Source organism: Bidens hawaiensis, unplaced genomic scaffold (assembly GCF_021521415.1).
Source record: "Bidens hawaiensis isolate Kalapana, Puna unplaced genomic scaffold, B.hawaiensis_p1.1 tig00016041_1, whole genome shotgun sequence".
In the NCBI taxonomy this organism is placed as follows: Eukaryota; Viridiplantae; Streptophyta; class Magnoliopsida; order Asterales; family Asteraceae; genus Bidens; species Bidens hawaiensis.
Genome location: NW_027492454.1, coordinates 156,137 through 176,198, shown reverse-complemented (window position 1 = coordinate 176,198; position 20,062 = coordinate 156,137). Strand labels below are relative to the sequence as shown.

At 33.9% G+C, this 20,062-nt stretch overlaps 2 protein-coding genes across 2 annotated transcripts; both read right to left on the bottom strand.

Moving 5' to 3' along the window:
• Nucleotides 1-2,006: 2,006 nt before the first annotated feature.
• LOC143550421 (ethylene-responsive transcription factor CRF5-like) lies at nt 2,007-3,264 on the bottom strand. The gene has a single exon (XM_077041065.1). It carries the CDS (start codon nt 3,088-3,090, stop codon nt 2,203-2,205), a length of 888 nt encoding a protein of 295 aa, XP_076897180.1. The 5' UTR covers nt 3,091-3,264; the 3' UTR covers nt 2,007-2,202.
• Nucleotides 3,265-10,075: 6,811 nt separating this feature from the next.
• Nucleotides 10,076-12,291, bottom strand: LOC143550420 (putative glucose-6-phosphate 1-epimerase). The gene is made up of 8 exons (XM_077041064.1): nt 12,161-12,291; nt 11,999-12,073; nt 11,645-11,701; nt 11,392-11,555; nt 11,181-11,315; nt 11,006-11,108; nt 10,828-10,927; nt 10,076-10,359 (listed from the first exon to the last, which is right to left on the bottom strand). Exons 1-8 carry the CDS (start codon nt 12,269-12,271, stop codon nt 10,172-10,174), a joined length of 933 nt encoding a protein of 310 aa, XP_076897179.1. The 5' UTR covers nt 12,272-12,291; the 3' UTR covers nt 10,076-10,171.
• Between the last annotated feature and the right edge of the window lie 7,771 nt (nt 12,292-20,062).

Sequence of the window (20,062 nt, the reverse complement as noted above, 5' to 3'; positions counted from 1 at the left end):
AGTCTCCACTACACGGTTTGGTATGTTAGCGTTTTACATATTTGTAAATTTCATTTAATCGGATTTTATTGTTACGGGTTAAATTTTTGTGATGCGAGTAACATAAGCTATACGAGTAATTTGCACGCAACCAACCGAGTCAATTGTTAATGTCTTTGAACTTATATTATATTTAAATTTAAATATCAAACCCAATGCTATGCACTCTTAATGTGAAGAAATAGCTTAATGACATTGTGGTGTTATTATTACTTTTAGAATTGCTTATGCAAATTGTGTATTTGGTTTGTTTAAAATGAGAATTTTAAAACTTTTGGTGATTTTTGAATTTAAAACTAAATTGATCATGTTATTAATGAGTTGCTCAATGAGTCATTAGGTTATGATTTTGTTCATACTATAAAAGATTAAGAATGCATTGATGAAAAAATAATCTTGATACGCAAGCAAATTTTTAATAAAATAAAAAGATAAAAAAAAAGATATAAATACAAATATTCAAACAATCAAAAGATTAACATAAGTTACCATTCAAATTATTAATAATACGATTAACAAATAAATATAGAGAAAATATTCAGATAAACATTCAAACAATCTATTTAAATTTTAAAATTGATTTATCAACAAACCATGCTAGGATCACACCAAGAACAAGAAGGCCAAACCACCACAAACAACTATAAACATAACTATGACGAAAACGAGTGGACTCGGCCTTTGCATTCTTGCAGATGAACTTATGTGGGAAATTAAGGACGGCTTGAGACCCGTAAAACTTATAAGCGGCTTGATCATAAGCCAAAGCAGCATGTTTTGGTGACTTAAAAGTTCCTAGCCATACACGTCTACCCTTCTCGGGATCTCTTATTTCAGCCGCAAACTCTCCCCACTTTCGCCTCCTGATACCGACATACTTTTTCCAATCTTCCACCGTCGTCGCTGCCGGAGGAACCTGAACCTCAGTGGTTAAGCAAGAGTTATCTGAATTTGGCATGGCTGAAAAAATGAAGATAAGAAAGATTAACAAATACTAATACAATGGCTTATGGGGTTTTGAGAACTATATATAGGGTTTGGGTGCAATTTCAAAATTCATGAATAAAATATGGGCCTATGGCCCACTTTGTTAAGCGAAGCCCATACAAAGCTTATATTATATTTGCTAAAGCAAAATAGTTAAAACAATCATAAATAAATAACACAATTAAGATGTTTAGTATTCCGTTTTTGAAACTTAATAATAAAATACATAATCAAACTAGCATTAATAAAACAAAACAATAAATATAATTAGTAATTTCACACGAGACGACTCAAACGTTTTCATGAGCAAAGTTTCATTTGGGCCAGAAGTGTCTGGTTCTCCTTAATATTTAGGCTTAGAAGTGTAAGTTTTCTCATTATAGGTTTTTCGAATGTTTTCACCCTCCCCCAAAAAAAATAAAAAAAAATTAAATACTTAATTTTCGCCAATGATTGTTTTGATATCCTTATTGTATTTCTCTTTGGTTCGTAAGAACTTGATTAGTCAAACAGAAACAAATATTGTACGATGTACACTTAGGGGTTACGAAATTGTATGGTGTGTTAAAAAGCCGTTAAGAGGTGTTTTCTCTACGGGCAAACCTTCGTGTGGGTGTTGCCATGTAAGCAAAGGGATGTCATCAGTCACGGATCCATTGGCGATGGTCTTAGCATGTTGGTAGTTTGTACATGTATTATTTTATTTATTTATTTATTTTTTCTTTATAACTGTATTTTAACTTTTTAGATTGTAAAAAGATCATCTAATTTGATTATAAAAATATACAAACAAACAACTAATCACTTCGGGGTAACAACATTAATATAATTTAAAACATGGTTGCAAAAATTACTAGGGGTTACCAACTCGATCGACTAATGAGTTGCGAGTACTCCGTCTTAGTCGGGAGAGTACCAAGTGCTCAGTCTAGTTAAGGAGTACTCGGGAATTACTCGTTGAGTAATCAACGACCGCCATGATAATATAGATAACACAATCAACATTAAAACATATTTAATAATTTATACGTTAAAATATTTACAATTAAACTAAAAAGATTATTTTCCATGATCATTAAATCAAAATACACGAGCAGCTTAGCTTCTAAATCATAACGGTTAACTAATCATGAACAGAATCCATAACTTAATAACAATTAATTAAAATTAATTTCATCATTCTTCAACCAAAGGATCTTGGAAGAAACTATCCACATCCCATACAGATGATTCGATATCATCATCCAACTCCGTCAACATTTGTGTTGACCCGACACCCATTTCGTCCGTAAAATTAGTCTCTTCGAATATCACCGGAGACGGTATCCGAAATTCAAAAAAATCATTTTCAAAATTCGAATAATAATCAAAACAATCATCCGAAAATGGGACCGTGTGGTCCGTGTCACTTGATCCCGCCGGTTCCAATTCCTGGTCCTGGAGAGGGCCCACTTCCTGTACCAGGTCCAGGCTCTTAAATGGCCCCTCTGTTTTACCAAACCGTAAAACAGAGGTAGGTGAGGAATGTTCTGGCAAAGACTGCAGTTCTAGTTCTTGTTCTTTGCCAGAACGTTGCTCCGACACCGGAGGTGATATAATTATCACCTCCGGTGCGGGTACGGATACTGCCTCAGGAGGCGGCGTTAAAAAGTTCGTCTGAGCTTTCGATCCACGAAGCTCAATAGCTCGACGATCATAAACCAACGCTGCCTCCTCAGCAGTATCATAAGTCCCCAACCAAACCCTAACTCCCCGTCGTGGATCACGAATCTCCGCGGCCCACCGGCCCCACTGACGTCTCCGTACTCCCCTAAACTTCCTTTCACCATTCTCCACCACATTCTCCACCGGTTCTTTTTTTCGGCGAATTTGTTTTTTCTTCACATCGTTTTCCTCAAACTTGATCACACTAACATACTTTTTAACTCTCCGATTATCTTCATCGCTAGACGAATCGGTTGCGTAACGATCTGTCATCGAGATCGTTACGGTTTTCGGTGATTCGGCTTCGGGTTGATGTAATTTGGTGATGAGGGTACGATCAATTTTAAAGTTTACTTCCATTTTCACATGTGAAATAAATGGACTATGGGATTGAATCAGTGTGTTAAGGAGATTAATATTCGCCTAATAAGAAGGGAAAACGGTAGAAGCTAAAATGGAGGGAGTGAATAATAATAATAATATTAATAATATTAATAATATGATTATGTCAATATGTTTGAAGTTTGAATGAGTGTTAATATTTAAGAGAATTTGTAGGAAGATCTTTTTATATATATGGACTGAGTTATTGACATTTGATGTAACTTTTTTAATTATAGTAAGATTGCATTGATATATATAGTTACTAAAAATAAATAACTATGTTTGCTTTTTTGAGAATTTTATTATGGAAAATATTTTGTAAAAAGTAACTTTAAATTTATGGTTGCTTGCACCGTAAGTTACCATGCATTTAGCATTTTATTTAATGTGTAACATTTATTTATTGTAAATTGTTAATTGTAACAGTAACGCTTCATATATATGTCGAGTTAGATAGGTAAAAATTAGAGAAATTGTGAAGTTAGTGTTATATTGAGTAAAATTTCATATTGATATAAGTTATAATTTGAATGGTATATCGAGTAAAACAAGTATTACTCTTGTCGTTCAATCCCCGCACACAACTCAATTTAACCGAGTTTCACTCCAAGAACAGTGTTGCTTTTCTTTATTAGTGACATACACTTGTTAGAATATAATTCTTAAGTGATTCCCACAAATATGTGCCACGTCCCAGTGCATCACATTGCCTCAAACTTAACCCAATCAGGATATGTGTATAAAGTTAAGAGGTATAGATTAGTGGGAACCCCCTCGGTTCCACGTGACACGCATTTTCCCAATGATCTCATTTAAACACCACTCTACACTTCCTCATTTGAGTAGTGAAATGAAGGAAATGACCATCATCACACGTCTCATTTCAAAGAGTGAGGGGTGAGACCCGATCATAATTTTCTTTTTGCTTTGTTTTTTTCTTTTTTAATTTTTTATATTATTAGATAATGGAATGATAAAGAAAGAGGAAAATGACTCATATCACGGGTTGAAGTGTGAGGATGAATGATGGAAAAAAAGCTGACGCGGCGGATAAAAAATAATTACTCAAATGAGTCATACCCTATTGCGTAAGAAAATGTAACGTTATTCCCATTGATTATTTTTCACATATAATCAATCAATCAATCATACCCAGTGGAATCTCACCAATAGCAAAGCTATAAGTAGGGTCTGGGGAGGGTGGGACGTAGGCACACCATACCTCTATCCGATGGGATAGAGAGGTGGCTTCCAGGGAGACCCTCAGCTCAAAATAACATTGTATGGGGAAAATAAGGGGCATCAAAGTACAATAGTAATAAAATTGATAGTAGCACGTAGTAAAATTAATAGTACCAATGCATTTATAGATAACCATATAAAACTATATGAGAAGAGGAAACAATATGGTGTGTGACCAAAAATCAGGTAAAGAAGACCGCTAAGGTATTCCTTTCTCCCTAAAAGTCCTTAGCCTTAATTCTAAGTCTCTAGGAATTCATATCCTCAACCATGTCCTCTGAGAGGTTTAGGTCTAGCAAATCATGTCTAATCCTCTCTTCCCAAGTCATAGGTCGGCCTCTACCCCTCCTCCCCCTATAGTAATGTTTTCTACATATCTAACAGGGTTCGTCATATGTCTTCTCTTCACATGTCCAAACCATCTCAATCTCCACTCTCTTATCTTGTCGGATATGTTAGCTACCCATAATCTCTCCCGAAACACCCTGTTTGTTATTCGGTCTAACCTTGTGTGCCTACACATCCAGCGTAACATTCTCATCTCTGCTACCTCCATTTTCCGCTCTTGTGCCTTCTTTGTGGCCCAGCAATCTGTTCCATATAACATTGCAGGTCTAACTGCAACCCTATAAAATTTTCCCTTTAGTTTAGTTGGGAAACTCTTGTCGCACAATATACATGTGGCTGCTCTCCATCTACACCATCCTACCTGAACTCGATGTGTAATTCCAATAAAACTTATATTATATAAAATTTAGTGTTCCTATCTTAGTTACAAAGTTGTAACACATGATTAACAAAAATACAATGATTAAATTCTAGATTTTTTGTTTTCCGTGTTATTAAATAATTATTTTATAACGTTTTTCATGTGTTTATTATTATTCACAACCAAATGTGAATTATTTTTTTGTTCCCAAGATGATTAACTTTATTACGTTCCTTGCTCACCAAGGCATCATATACTTACTGTCAGTAATAGTTATCTTTCTTCCTCGATCATGATGATTTGTTTTATTATTTTCCTTGCTCACCAAGGCACTATGTGCTTACTGATAATTTAAATGCTTACTAGCTTTATCACTAAACCTAACAAAATTTTTTAATATACAGGTAGTTGTGATCCTTACCTACTTTTAATTAAATTTTAACAAGATTTTTCACAAATATTTTATACTTTAATTACTTCATAACACTATATAGAAGTCATGTGCAAAATACATAGAAAATGTGAAAACTAACCAAAAAAAAAGTCTCTCTTTCAAACTTATAAAAGTAAAAAAGCAAAAAATTGTGTGTGTTTAAATAACCTACACATGTTATGTAAACATTACAAAATTAAGAAGAGAAAAAATTTAAATACATTAATCATTGATAAAAACTAACAATTTTAGTATTTTAACATTTTTTTTCTCACAAAAATTTAGAAAGAAGAAGAGATAGATACCTGCAATTTCTTTTTTTAATTTAAATTTTAATTAGCATCATATGTTAAATTAACACTAGAAGTCATGATTAATACTAGGGGTGAGAAAAAACCAAATTTACCGAACCGAAACCGAATAACAGAAAAAATCGAATAGAAGCATTAACCGATGGTTGATTGTTTAATTTTTCGAAAAACCGATTTTTGGGTTTAGGTTCTGTTATCCATATTAAAAAAGCTGAAAAAACCGAACCGAACCGATTAATCGAACTTATGTTTTCTACGTGTGTTTTTTAAGATGTTATGAATACCAAAAAAATCTGTCATTGACGGTGATAAAGATGATGAAAATTAAACTTTGAAGATAATGAATGAAATTCGGGCCAAACTTTTAGTGTTTTTTTATTAAAAGCTTTGTTGAATTTTATACTCTACTACTCAAATAACTCTGTATTTGTTTGATTCCACGTAACGTGTGCCTTTTTATGTATTTTGAATTCAATATATATGAGATAATCTATTTTTTGAATTTTTATTTTGTGTAATGTCTACTTACAATTAAAAAAAAACGAAACTGAAAGTAACCGAATAACCGAAACCGGCCGGTTGATATTCTAAAATAACCGATATCTTCAGTTTTGGTTTGGGTGTCACCCAATAACCGAACCGAACCGTGCTCACCCCTATTTTATGCAGTCTTTTAATAGTATATGTTTTTACATTTAAGTTAGAACTTAGAAGTAACAATAAATTATTTTAACTCTCACTTTTGTCATTCAATCAGCCGGATTAATTGTTTCGACTCCTATAAATATCTTTATGTTTGATGTATCTATCTTTGGTTAATTAATAAAATCATAAAATAACTTTGCACAAGGGTTGACTTGTAGAAGGTGCGAAACTTGGGGCCCAAGCAGATTTATAAATAAAATAAGACCCACTTAACGGCGTTAGTGTGATAAGTAGCTTTTGCTTTCAAATAACCAAACATAATATGTAAGCGTGCAACGTTTATGTTTTCTTTCCAACTTTATAGGTGGAGTAATTATTTTAAAAGTTAAATCAGATTTTTTTTATAGAAGGTTTAATTGGACAATGTTTATATATTGTAAAAAAGTTATAAAGTATTAGATGGATCCATCAATCATATAAACTTTATTAATTTATTTATAAAAAAAGTAACATTATTATTATTATTTATATTACTTAAGAGCATGGACGCGTCCAAAAACGTTTCATTGAGGTCCGCTTTTTCAATGTTGTGTGTCTCTCCTTTTAACGTACGATTTTTTGGGTTTTCATTTTTTAAAATTATCCATTACATATTCAATCAAAATATTCTTGAATACTCATTTTCTATGCAATAAAAAATGCAATCGTCGTTTGTACAGGCGTCATCCAATCAATTTTACAATTCCGCATTTCCTGGTGTACCAGTCATGCGTTGTCATCAGAGGTTAGCGGTTAAGCAACAGGGTGGTGCGATGGATTGTCGATCGTTGGTCGAAGTTCACAGGTCAGCTTTGGAGTTCAAGAGAGTAATTTTTTAGGTTTAACCTTTTCTTTTTTCCAGTTGAAACATGAGAGAGGTTACATACTTGTGTAAATATTTAACAAAAAATGGGCTCGTCATTTCTAGCAAAATGGGCTGCTGATTAGTGAAATGGATTTTGAGCTCATCATAAACGGGCTTCTAACTGAGGTGCACAAAAAATCCGAACCCGGAACCGGACCTGAAATAAAAACCCGGAACCGGTTTTTTAATACCCGACCCTACCCGTAGGGTACGAATAGGGTATGAATTTCGGTACTAAAACCCGAACCCGAACCGGACCGATTTGTACCCGGTAATACCCAAAAGCCCGAACCGGTTCCATACCCGGCACCGGGTTTTTCCAATACCCGATACCGGGTATTTGACCCGAAAAATACCTTAAAAATACCCGAAAAATATCCCTAAAAAGTGCAACCTTTTAAAAAAATCCAATCTATACCTGATAAATACACGGAAAAAAGCCAGAAAAAACCCACAAATAGGGATTTTCCAATACCCGAAAATAAGGTATTTAAATACCCGGTTTTATACTTGACCAGAACCCGATGCATAGGGTATGGTTTTTAGAGGCAATACCCGGACCCGAACTCTACCCGGTTATTACCAATACCCAATTTTTCAATACCTGGTCCTACCCAAACCCGGTTCCATACGCGAACCCGGGTATTTGAAAAACCCGATTTATGCACCTCTAGCTTTTAATACTTGATTAGCTAAAATTTTACATAAAAAATGTTTTGCCATTGAATAGGCCTGACACACTACACACTACAGATGCAACCTCTTAATCAGTCATGCATATAAATGGCTTAGCACAATGTTACTAAATAGCCCGTAAATGTTGTATGAATTTGTATCTTGGTGAATGTAGAGACTAACGTCATGTTCTTGAGTTTTTTAACCAAGGAAAGAAAAGGAAAGGAGAGGGAATGATAAGAAAGGGAAGTGAAGGGAATTTTTTTTTAATCAGGTGTGTTCTTTAGTTTGAAGGAAATTAGAGGAAAGTAAAGGATAACTATGTTAAAAAATAGTTATCCTTAGTAATCATCACATTTTTTGGAGGAAAACTTATTGGGAAAATACATTAATTTAATCTCCCCTAACTCCTCCTACTCCTTTCCTTTCCATCCTAAAAAAAACTCAAGAACACCCATTTTTTAACTATCCTTAGTTTTCCTTTCCTTTCCCTCCTTTAAAAAAACTCAAGAACAGGGCGTAAGTGTGCGCCCTTTAAGATTCATTTTAACTATTTAAGTAATGTATTACTATCGTATCGTCACAAAACAACCAACGTATCTTGGTTTTTTAGGACAAATATTTTGAACAAAATTAATTTCAAATTCATGTCTCGCTCTAAGCCTCTTAAATTGTTGAGCCGGCCATGACAGAGGTCGTGTAAAAGTGTAAAACATACTATGCATAGTTAATGAATAAGGAAAAGTTTTAATATCTACATTCCAAGAATCATTTAAGGAGAAAAAAACAGTACATTTGTACTATATTCTGCAGGTGAACGAGTGGATATATTAATGTTGATGTGTGCACACCAGGAACAGTTTTTTCAAAGTAAAGTTATGATCAAGTTATTTTCCGACAAGATAATTGTATTTAAGTATACTAGGAATCACAAGCATTCATTTATGGGGCTATGAACTATCCTCTTGTTATCTAAAATAAGTGCTCTTTATTTTAACGGCTTTCGTGCAACTCGTTACCCGGGAACACTGAAAGGCTTACCACTAGCATACAACCCATCTTACCTGAATTCTAATCCTAGAACAGTGGTGTTCTAACTGTTCTCCATAGAGGTGCACAAATCGGTTAACCAGTTAACCATTAACATGTTAATATGCTAACCGTTTTTTTTACGGGAATTAACCAGTTAGACCGGTTTTTTGGGTCGGTTAGTAACCGGTTTTGACCGGTTAACCGGTTAATAACAGGAAAAAAATCCCATTTTTAATAAAATAATAATAAAAAAATCAGTTAACCAGTTTATAACCGAGATTGAAATCAATAATATAAACCGATTACTACCTGGCGGTTAGGATCAGTTAGTAACTGGTTAGGATTGGACTGGTTAGTAACCGGTTACGAACTCGGGTACAAACCGATTAGAAACCGGTTAAACGGTCTCTGTGTGCACCTCTAGTTCTCCATATTAGTGGCACACACTTGTCGGAATCAAACCGGGACCCCCAGGAGGTCTCGTAAAATTCTTGCCATAGCGTGTTCAAATTATGTCACATTCTCTCGCCTCACGCTTAACCCTACTTGCATGCATTTGCCAACTGAACCAAGGATCATTGACCGCACGCTTCTAGTTAATTGCCAAATTGATTATATGATTTTAAAAGGTTATTATTGATTTTATGATTCTTGAAAGTGAATACGATTATTTTGCTTCGAATAATACTAACGGAGTCTCATGTTTTGTTTAACTTTGTGTTTGTTTATTGTTATCACAACTATCATTCATCTATGAAGAGAAAAATATATATAAAGGCCCATTTTTAGTACTCGCTCAGGGCACCAGAAATCTCATAAATTACCCTAATTCTTATTATTAAAAAATATATACATGCATATATTCACACATACATAGCTATGTGCTTATTTACCTTTGATAACATTTATTAAATCTATATTAAAAAAGAAAACTAGCTGCAATAAAAAAAACATGAGATATATTGCTACTGATAATCCTAAACATAGATTAATACACAAAGCTTATAAACCTTTAAACTGACACCTAAATTCTACTTTCATATTGAAAACAAAATATAAAAGAAACCGGAAAACAGTATCTTACAAGAGGAAACCTTATTTGAATATCAGAGACCCTCACTGCAAAAACTCGATGGCACGACAGCAAGTTCCAACCGACCCGTCCATTCTTCACCTGGTTTCAAAGTAATCGGTTTTTCTATCGCTGCACCGTCCACACATAACATTTGCTTGTATTCATCGTCACCGAAATTGGACATTGCTTTTGATTTCTTGTCCCATGGATTCCACACCACTTCATTTGCATAAATTACAAAAAAGAGTGTTATATTAGATGTCAAATTTAACACGGTTTCAAATTCAAATTCGATAACAAGATTGTAGTAAGAGATATTTTTTACTTGACCATAACAGGATTCGTAAGTTTGACCTCAAAAGTCAAAAGTATGCTATCGGTAAATATTTTTAAAAATCAAGAACTAAAAGTCTTGATATATAAGTTATGTTGTCATGCTTAACAAAAAAGTAGATATGCAGTATGTTTGACTTTTAAGGTCAACCCAAAAAAGTTAAAACTTTGACATTCACATTGGTCGTTTAGATATTTTTTAAAAAGTCAGCATCATATTAAAACTCGATAACATCAGCTATCAGTTAGAGAATGCCGGTCCTTAACTTATAACAAAATCTGTATTTATTTTGAATTTGAATATTAGTACGTTTGACCTAAAAATTCAAAGGTATAAAGCTTGTAATTGCATACCAACATCCGGTAGCCCTTCCTTTCTTATCACGTATGTACGCTTCCTTTCATGATCAAGGACAGCAACACAACTCGGAGAACTAAGATAAACGCGATCAATCTGAAACAGACAATCAAAGCGTTTAATATATAGATTATAAATAAAATTTTACAAAACACAAAAAGTAGAAACATTTACCTCGGATTCAAAAGTAATAGCATCTCCTTGTTCTGTAAAACGCTCGCGTTTACAAAGGTTGTCAAAGTAGTCCATCGTTTCTAGCCCTTCAATCCTCACTTCACTATCAATCACAAAAAAAAATGTATTTCATAAATTTAACTAACGAAAAAAACATAACGCGTGGGGCCCGTACCTTATGTCAGACACCGAGAGATACGAGTGATACGCGAAAGAGAAACTAAACGGCTTCCCGTTTACATTCCTAACGCGAGATATTAATGTCAAGTTTCCATCCATCCCAAGTGAAACTCTAAGACGAAACTCAAAGCTATGGAAAAACATTATCAACGTTTAGTTACGGTTATGGGTCAAAAAGGTAATAGGTCACACGGGTAAAGTCAAACCTGTGTGGCCAAAACTTGAGATCTTCTTCAGACGGTTTAAGAAGCAAGTCAACAAAAGATTTCCAGTTAGAATCGTTGGCGGGAAGCGGTGGAACATCGTCATCAACCACCCAAACTTTGTTTCTTGCAAACCCGTGTTGCTCAAGTGAATCACAGTTACAAAACTACATTAAGAGGTGCATATACATATTAATTTTATATTATTTTTTTAGACCGAGAAACGCAGGATTATGCACGGGCATCGTATACATACCTGAGGAAAACAAATCGGAATACCTCCTCGCATTGCCTTCGGGTGTTTAAGAATTCCCTAACATATAAACATCATTTTCTTAATATTTAAGGTATAAATGACATAAAGCATGATAATTTAATAAAAATAAAACAAGTCTGCATTTTAAAAACAGTCTAAAGTGTTTTAAGAAGCTAGAATCTCTAATATTGTTTTCTTGTGAATAACAGTTTTTTTGTAATCTTAACTTAATTTAATATATTTACAAAAATCTAATAAGCATTATTTAACAAGTAAACATCACATAATCAATCTTTTAACTAAAAGTTTGCAAATTTATCATTAAAAACACAAATTAAAGCAAAAAGGTCACACCTTGCTACTCATAAACAAAAGCTCTTCGCCTCTTTCGTTTCGCCATGAAGTAACTTGACCTCCATGCAAGCTAACCTGCAAAAATATGCAAATACGAAAAGATTATATAATGTACATATTTTCTTGAAAATAAACATAAATTCTTGAAATTACTAAACTAACCCTAGCCGAAGCTCCTTGTGGGTTCCGAAGCACGATTTGCTCAATTCCATTCCAGTCCTTTGTTGTTTCAAAAGCTAGTCTGGAATCCCAAACAGCTGCAGAGTGTCCCATTTTTTCGTTCACACAAACTCCAAAATGCCCCCCTTAATGTGTTTCTTAACAAACCCTTAATCACACTTTTCGAGTGTGCCAAATGCAGATATCATTCAACAGATGATGCCAAGTGATCAACTTTAGAAACAGTATTTTTTGTGATCTTGTTGACTCAAAATCTTTACTACTTATTATGATTTTTCTTAATAAGACCCTCGACGCATCCGTCACATTGGTTTTCGAAAACGAATGCTTGGATTCATAGTTTCATACCACCTGGTAAAAGATAAGGTCAACAAAAGTCAAGATTTTGATGCAAGAATATTATTATACCTAATATTCAAGATTTCAAAAGATTCAACAAAAGATTCAAACTTTATTAACTATAAGGCTGAGGGGTGTGGGGCGCTAACCTGGGCGCGAGAGCCCCTTCGCTCGCGCCCCCAGGCGCTAACCCCACACCACCGGGGCGCGAACGGGGCGCGAGCGCGAGCCCCCAGGCAGGCGTGAGTGTGGTCGCGGGAGAAGAGAGAGAAAGAGCCGTTGAGCTCGCCCAAAAGAGCCGTTGGAGCTCCGAATTTTTTTAAAAAAAAACCTTAAACCTCTATATAATACCCCAAATTACTCCCATTTCAACCATATCAAAACACAATTTCACCTTACAAACTCTTATATAATATCCCAAACTCCTATATAATACCCAAAAATGTCTGGAAATTGGTACCCAAACCTAGATTCAGATTATATTGACGACGATTTATGGTCGTCACCAGACCAACCGATGTTTTATTCGGGGCCGCAAGAAACATCCGGCTTTCAACCATCCAACATACAACCGTCTCCTAACTTTGTTGTTCCAGAGACACAAGAATCACACGGTGATGCTACGGGAGCAAGAAGACGCGTCCACCGGAAAAAACAACTTGCAACGGACGGGCCGGGACCGGCTTCGACTCCGAGGACGAAACAGAAAACCACTCCGTGGTCATCGGATGAGAAGGAAGCCTTGTGTCGGGCTTGGATAGTCATTTCTGAGGATCGGCGTTGCGGTAATTGTTTTAACGTTTTTAAAAATGATTTTTAATAAAAAAGTTAAATAAAAAAGTTAACTGGAAATCTAATTTAATTATTCATTTTGCAGCCGACTACCAAAAAAGCAAGGTTTTTTGGACAAAGGTTAGGGAGACGTTCTATACACTCGTTGGGAGTACAGAGCGAAACGCCGATATGATTTCGGGTCGGTGGTCCGAAATCAGAAAATTTGTCGGCTTGTTTACTAATCTTTTCAACAGGAACGCCGGTCGTATGAGACCAAGTGGCAGTGATGATTTGGCGGTTTACAATTTCACTGTCGAAGAGTGGAGGCAGGAGTGTTTGCGGAGGTATGGGATGGTGAAGACGTGGGACGATTTAAAGTTGTGGGAGAGGTTGAAAAGGTGTTCCAAGTGGGTTGAGCTGGTGGCGCCGGACCTTGATGCGGAAGTAGGGCCGAAACGGACTAAAACTAGTTCGTCTGGAGCGTATAGCACTTCCGCCGGGTCGGATTGCCGCGTTGGATTCGACCTAAACATTGCGGGGGAGGAAACGTCTTCACCGCCGAGGAGGCGGCCATTGGGAAGGGACGCCAAGGGGAAAAAACCGGCTGAGGGGGGAGCCGTAAACATCGTCGATCTTGTTGAATCCCTCAATAAATTCAACAAAACCATGGAGGTGGTCTCTAATGACAAAAAGGAAAAAAGTCGAATGAGAGATTTGGACTTCCTTACAAGAGACTTCAGTAACCTAAATCCGGTCGATCAAATGCTGATGGAAAAGCAAAAGGAACGTATCCGAAAGAGGTTGATCGAAGAAGACCAAGCCGAAGAATAAGAATAATGTTTTTTTAGTACTTTAATTTTTATTTTATTTTTAGATATTAATGTGTTTTTTTTTAATAATTTATGAGTTTTTTTAATAATCCGTTTTTTGAATATATTTATAAAAAAATAAAAAAAAATCCGCTTGAGCCCCTGCTAGAGCCCCTCCACACTAGGGCCGGGGGCTCCAACACCCCCCTTATCCAGTTTCTCTCTCTGCCACACGTCACAATATTATTGGCTGGAGCCCCCACTCACGCCCCCATTAGAGCTCCCCACACCCCTCAGCCTAATCCACAAAATAATAAATACATGACTTTCTACATAAATTTCAACAACAAAAAATCATACTTTTAACCAGAAATGTCAAACAATTCATACTTCAAACAACACCTCATAGTCAAGTTCACAATTTCCAAGAATTTGATGATAATTCTTTAAAAATTTACCATTTATCATATACATATCATGATATCAACAACATTCAATAATCAAACAAACAAACAAACCCTTATCCCTATATGAAAATCAAAATTCAATCCAAAAAAAAAAAAACCCTTTAATAATTAAATAATTAGGCTTTTCAAGCCACAAACTTTTTCCCCAAATTTAAGAACACAAAAAACAAGATTCACAATCTTGAAAACACATTCCTCAAATTTTGGATCCAAATCTCACACAAACTACAAGCTAAAGCAAAAAAAACTAAATCTTTACCAACAACATCAACAAAAAGCACAAAACTTTAACAAAATCCATAAACAAGATTCACTCACATTGATGGTTGGAGATGTGCAAAACAGCTTCAAATCAAGAACCTTTAAATAAGCATAAGGGGTTTTGTTTGTAGGTTGATAACTAGACAATAAAGAATAAAGAAACATGGGGCAAGAGGCAAGATTGTGAAAACATGTGCAATAACATAATAAAATATATAATAGCAAAAATGAAGGACAAGTTTTTATTAATTATCTGCTTGGGGAAGATGAAGGAGGACGTGTAAGATACATGAAGTACATGAAAGTTGTACAAAGGGTCAAGATTTATAAAAAAAATAATAAAAAAATAAAAATTTTGAGGTTTGCTTAGATTATTATTATTTTTTTAATTTAAATTGTGTGAGAGGGGACAAAAAGGATTCAACTTGATGAAGGAACCCGGATCAAGAGGCTGCAAGTGATGGCAAATGGGCCATGAAGATGTGATAATAAATAGATGAGATATGGTGTTTGATTGTACCCTTTGTTTATCTCATTAAGTACTTTAAGACCCCTTTGTACTTTTTTATAAAGTTGTTGGCGGTTTGGTTCGTTTTGTCCGTGATAACTGGTACAGAAAACTAAACGGGATCATAGGTAAATCGCAGTTTGTACTGAGTAGGTGTATTTCAAGGAAAACAAGATTCGAGTTTGAGTTATGTCATAAACGAGAATGTTGTGTTTACCATTGTGTCAAACCTTAAAAGTTAAACTAAATTCAAAGAACCGGTTAATGGTAATAATCTCTTGATATAGTTCTCGCTTGATTATGTGATTGATAATGTTTTGATTTATGATACATCGGTAGTCATATAATAAATGAGTTTGAAAGATGTGTAGACAGTTATAATCGTATATTTTATTTTATTGTGGGGTGTATTTAGCTGGCAGGACTTAGGAGTCGTCCCAACCAAGCGGGTCTTCCCAACTAGCCACATCCTCAAACTACGCGTTCTCCCATTCCTCGCTCAAGCCATCAACTTTCGTGGTGAAGGCAGCGCACTTCACATTCCTTTCCCATTCCTTATGTGATGTGTGGTGGTAGTGTTCACTGCCGGGAATAGGGTGCCATATCAGTTGTCACCCTTCTCTCCCTGTTTCCAAAACGACACTCACTGTCCTTAGTAGATATGTAGATACACGGATGGAAATGGGGGCGGTTAAGCCATGAAATTTAGCTTTGAACTTTTTTTCGTTAAAGAAAACATTAAGTTGAAAATTACTCTAATCAATGTTATTCGATAAATCTATCTATTGGTATCTTATATGCAAATACGACACAAATTGTAAACTAAAAAAAAATCTTTCACGACTCACGTTTGCGAAGAAAGAAAATAGTAACAAATTAAATATTTACAAAACATTACTTCGAGCTAAAGAGAGTTCTCGTTTGTATTCGTCTCCATTCACACTGGTCTACAAGCCATTGGTCTAGGTTTATTTCTTAGCCATCATAAACCGCCTGCTTGATGAGATATTTATTATTATGCATTGCAGGGACTAAAATGTATTAGTATTGTTAACAAGTCCCAATTTGTTTTTAAGAAAAAAACAAGGACCATTATTTAAAATGGTGTTTATTAATTTTCTAATATTTTTCACTATTTCCAAATTTATATCATGCTTATTTTGAATTGGCAAACGGGTGTAAAAATAGAAAAAACCAAAGTGTCTACATACACTTACATTAGTTAAAAAGTGATTAATAAATATCACTATTATGAAACATAATATATCCATCTATGATAACATTGGGACTTTTAAATTTCCTTACATTTATTTAAAACTCAACTAAATTCAGAAATAGGTCTTGACCGATAAACCAGGACCACGTATTATTAGATCCATTTAAAATCGGTTACGTGCGTATGTTTGATTGAGTTCATAGATGAATAACCAATCGATCGACATCATGTTGATAATAATGTCACCATCAAATCATTTGTGTTTGGATCGTTTATCTAATTTTAGTTCTTATTATAAAAGGAAAGAAATGTGAAGTGTATAAAATGTAGCACACATGGCATCAATCATTGAATTCGTTGATTAATAAAACACTAATAGATGAGTATTTATCAATTACAAGTAATGTATTTGTTGTCAATCCTAGGGCAACCAATTCATCAAATGTAAATTTAATATAACTTATACATATTGACCACATACGTAACTTTCAACCAATTTATTTTATGTAAAACAAATATGCATTTTGATTTCAATATAATACAACAACAAAGGTACATGATTTGTAAGAAATATTCATTAATTAAACGTGATTAATTTCATTCATTAACTTTTATAATATTACAACTTGTGTTATATTTATTTAACTGATAAAATGAGTAAAAAATATAAAGAAAAAAGTAAGAAGAGTTAAATTGATTTACAAGTATAGGATTTTCAAGATGTTTTACCATTTTTTTTTCATAAATTACCACTTTGTGGTGTATGGATCAATAATTATGTTGCACAAATTACTCAATTTAAATAGATAAAATAACTAGACAATAAGTTAAGTTAAATTAGGGGTGAGCAGAAAACCAAATTAACCGAACCGAATCCGATTTAATCGAAAAACCCGTACCCAAAAAACCCAAACCGAAGTATTAACAGACGGTTAATTTTTTGTTTTTTTGAAAAAACCGAATTTTCGGTTTCGGTTCAGTTATTCATTTTTAAAATCGAACCGTACCGATTGATGGTGATAAAAATTATTAAGATGATGAGAAATTGACTAAACTTTGAAGATAAATAAGATGATAAATGAAGATTAATACTAAACTTATAATGCTATTTAATTAACAACTTTGTTGAATTTTGAAACTTTATTTATCAACTTTGTATTTGTATAGTTCTACGTAACACGTGCCTATTTTTGTTTTTTGAATTCACTATATATGTGGTACTCTAATACGTTTGTACACAAGCTTAAAATATGCATTTTCATTTTTTAATTTTCTTTATTGCAATGTCTAAACAATTGTAAAACAAAAACCGAAATAACCGAATCAAAACCGAAAATAACCAGAAAACCAAACGGTTTGTTTATTCACATAACGATTACTTTGGTTTCGGTTTTGGTTTTTTTCAAACCGAACCATGCTCAGCTCTAAGTTAAATCATTCAAAACCTAGTTGACTTTGTCCATTTGACTATGTTATTTGAGACAAGTATGAACCAACCCATATTTATAAAGCCAAGAAAAAAAACAACACAGCATATCATATGACACGTAATAAAATCTATTTTTCTAAACAACAAATATAATAATTTTTATAATATTAAGAATAGGTGTTTAAAATTTATGAAATTCTTTGTCATACACATTCTCTAATAATGATAAATTTTCATACAATTATTGTAGCCTTGTAGGCATCACTATTCATCTGTTATCTGCCAAAGGAATCAAGAGAAAATGACTCCAATGATTTTTATTTATATTTGAAAAAAAACGATTTCCCTCTCAACAACATTTAAATCTTAAAAAGCAATAATGTAGTAATATTAGTAACTTCTTAATCCAATATGATAAACATTTATTCCTAAACTAACATGCATGCATGCATATATAAATCATTCATCTTATGCCTTTATGTATACATAAGCTGATATGCATGCATGTATATATGAATCATTCATCTTTTAAATCTTATTATTTTATAAAATATAAGAAAGTAATTGAAATGGATTAATGTTTATAAAACCTACAGATCTGCAAGCAAAAGTTTATAATACATATATATGTACAAAGTTGTTTTTATATATATTATCTTTTTGTGTGCAACATATTTGTTTGTCAAAAGTAAAAGTTGTAAGAAATATTAACAAAGTCAAGGAAAATTAAATAATTTAGATTTTATTTTATTTTATTTTATTTTTGTATTCGTAATAATTTAGTGTTTTGAAATATACCGTATCCAAATCAATACACATAGAAAATTGTAAGAACAACATAATACACTTATATGTTGTGATTAACAGATGTAACGAGAGTCAGAAAATGGTCGTCGGTCTTCAAGAATTTAAATACCTCGGCCGAGCAAAAATAAAAAGGCACGTATGCCCAGGGGCGGACCTACATAGTAGCCGTCGGGGTCCCGGGACACCAATGTTTTTTAAAATTTATTTAGAAGCGATATAGAAAATTTTTAAATGACCCCATATAAATTATCACTTGGACCCTATAACAATGTTACAGATCTGCTCTGCTGGGAAAGATCCTTGTTTTGCGTGTGGAATGTCCCAGGTTCAAGTCTCATCCACAATCCGTTTTTTCTATGATTTTGCTATTTTCTTTTTTAGTCAAATAGTCAATATAATAATTAGGGTTTTTTAAGTTTATAACATCAACCAGAACAGATCTGAACGTTGTTGCTCAACCTCAACTCCTCAACACTGCTCAAGCCTCCGCAAGACCGCCACCAACTCACCACCTGCCGCCGCCGCCCTTCTCAGCCACCATCCATCCCTTTGGCGCTCCTCTGTCTTCATTGCTTTCTGATTTTGCCACAACTTTCAGGTAATTTTAAACACTTACTCCATAAAATAAAGATATCCAATTGATTGATTTTATGCAATTATTTACTTAGATTAGTAACTGTATGTTGTATATTATTGTTAGATTACGACTTTGTTATGTCAAAAACTTAATTTTAAGGTTAGTTATGCAAGAATCATTGAAAAGAATGGGGAAAGGGTTTGAAGATGGGGTATTGTTATATATATATATATACACACACACACACATATATATATTATAGATTTAGAGAAGAGCCATGCTATGGAGTTAGGGTTTGAGGAGAGTAGCACGGTTTAGATCGTGCAAAAACGGTTCATTTAAGAGTGTTTCAATTTGGCTCGGGTCAAAACGATTCTTTTTTCAAAATTTTAATTTTGTTCAGGTCGAAACTGGCTTTGACCATTAGACTCTTGTTGAATAGAGTTGTAACATAATAAGTTAATTAAGCATAACTTAGATGGTCTAGCTATTTACGAGTATGAGGAATTTTGTGAGAAATATCTAAAATGGGTTTAGTCATGTTAAATTAGTAGCAAAAGAAATATTTGGAGCCTGTATTTATTTACTTTCTATTTCGTAATGGCAAAGCTTTGATTTTGCAGATGGAAGCATGCAACTTGTTCATATCATGATTGTAATGTTTTCTCTTATCGTTTCGAATGACATCGTATTGTGT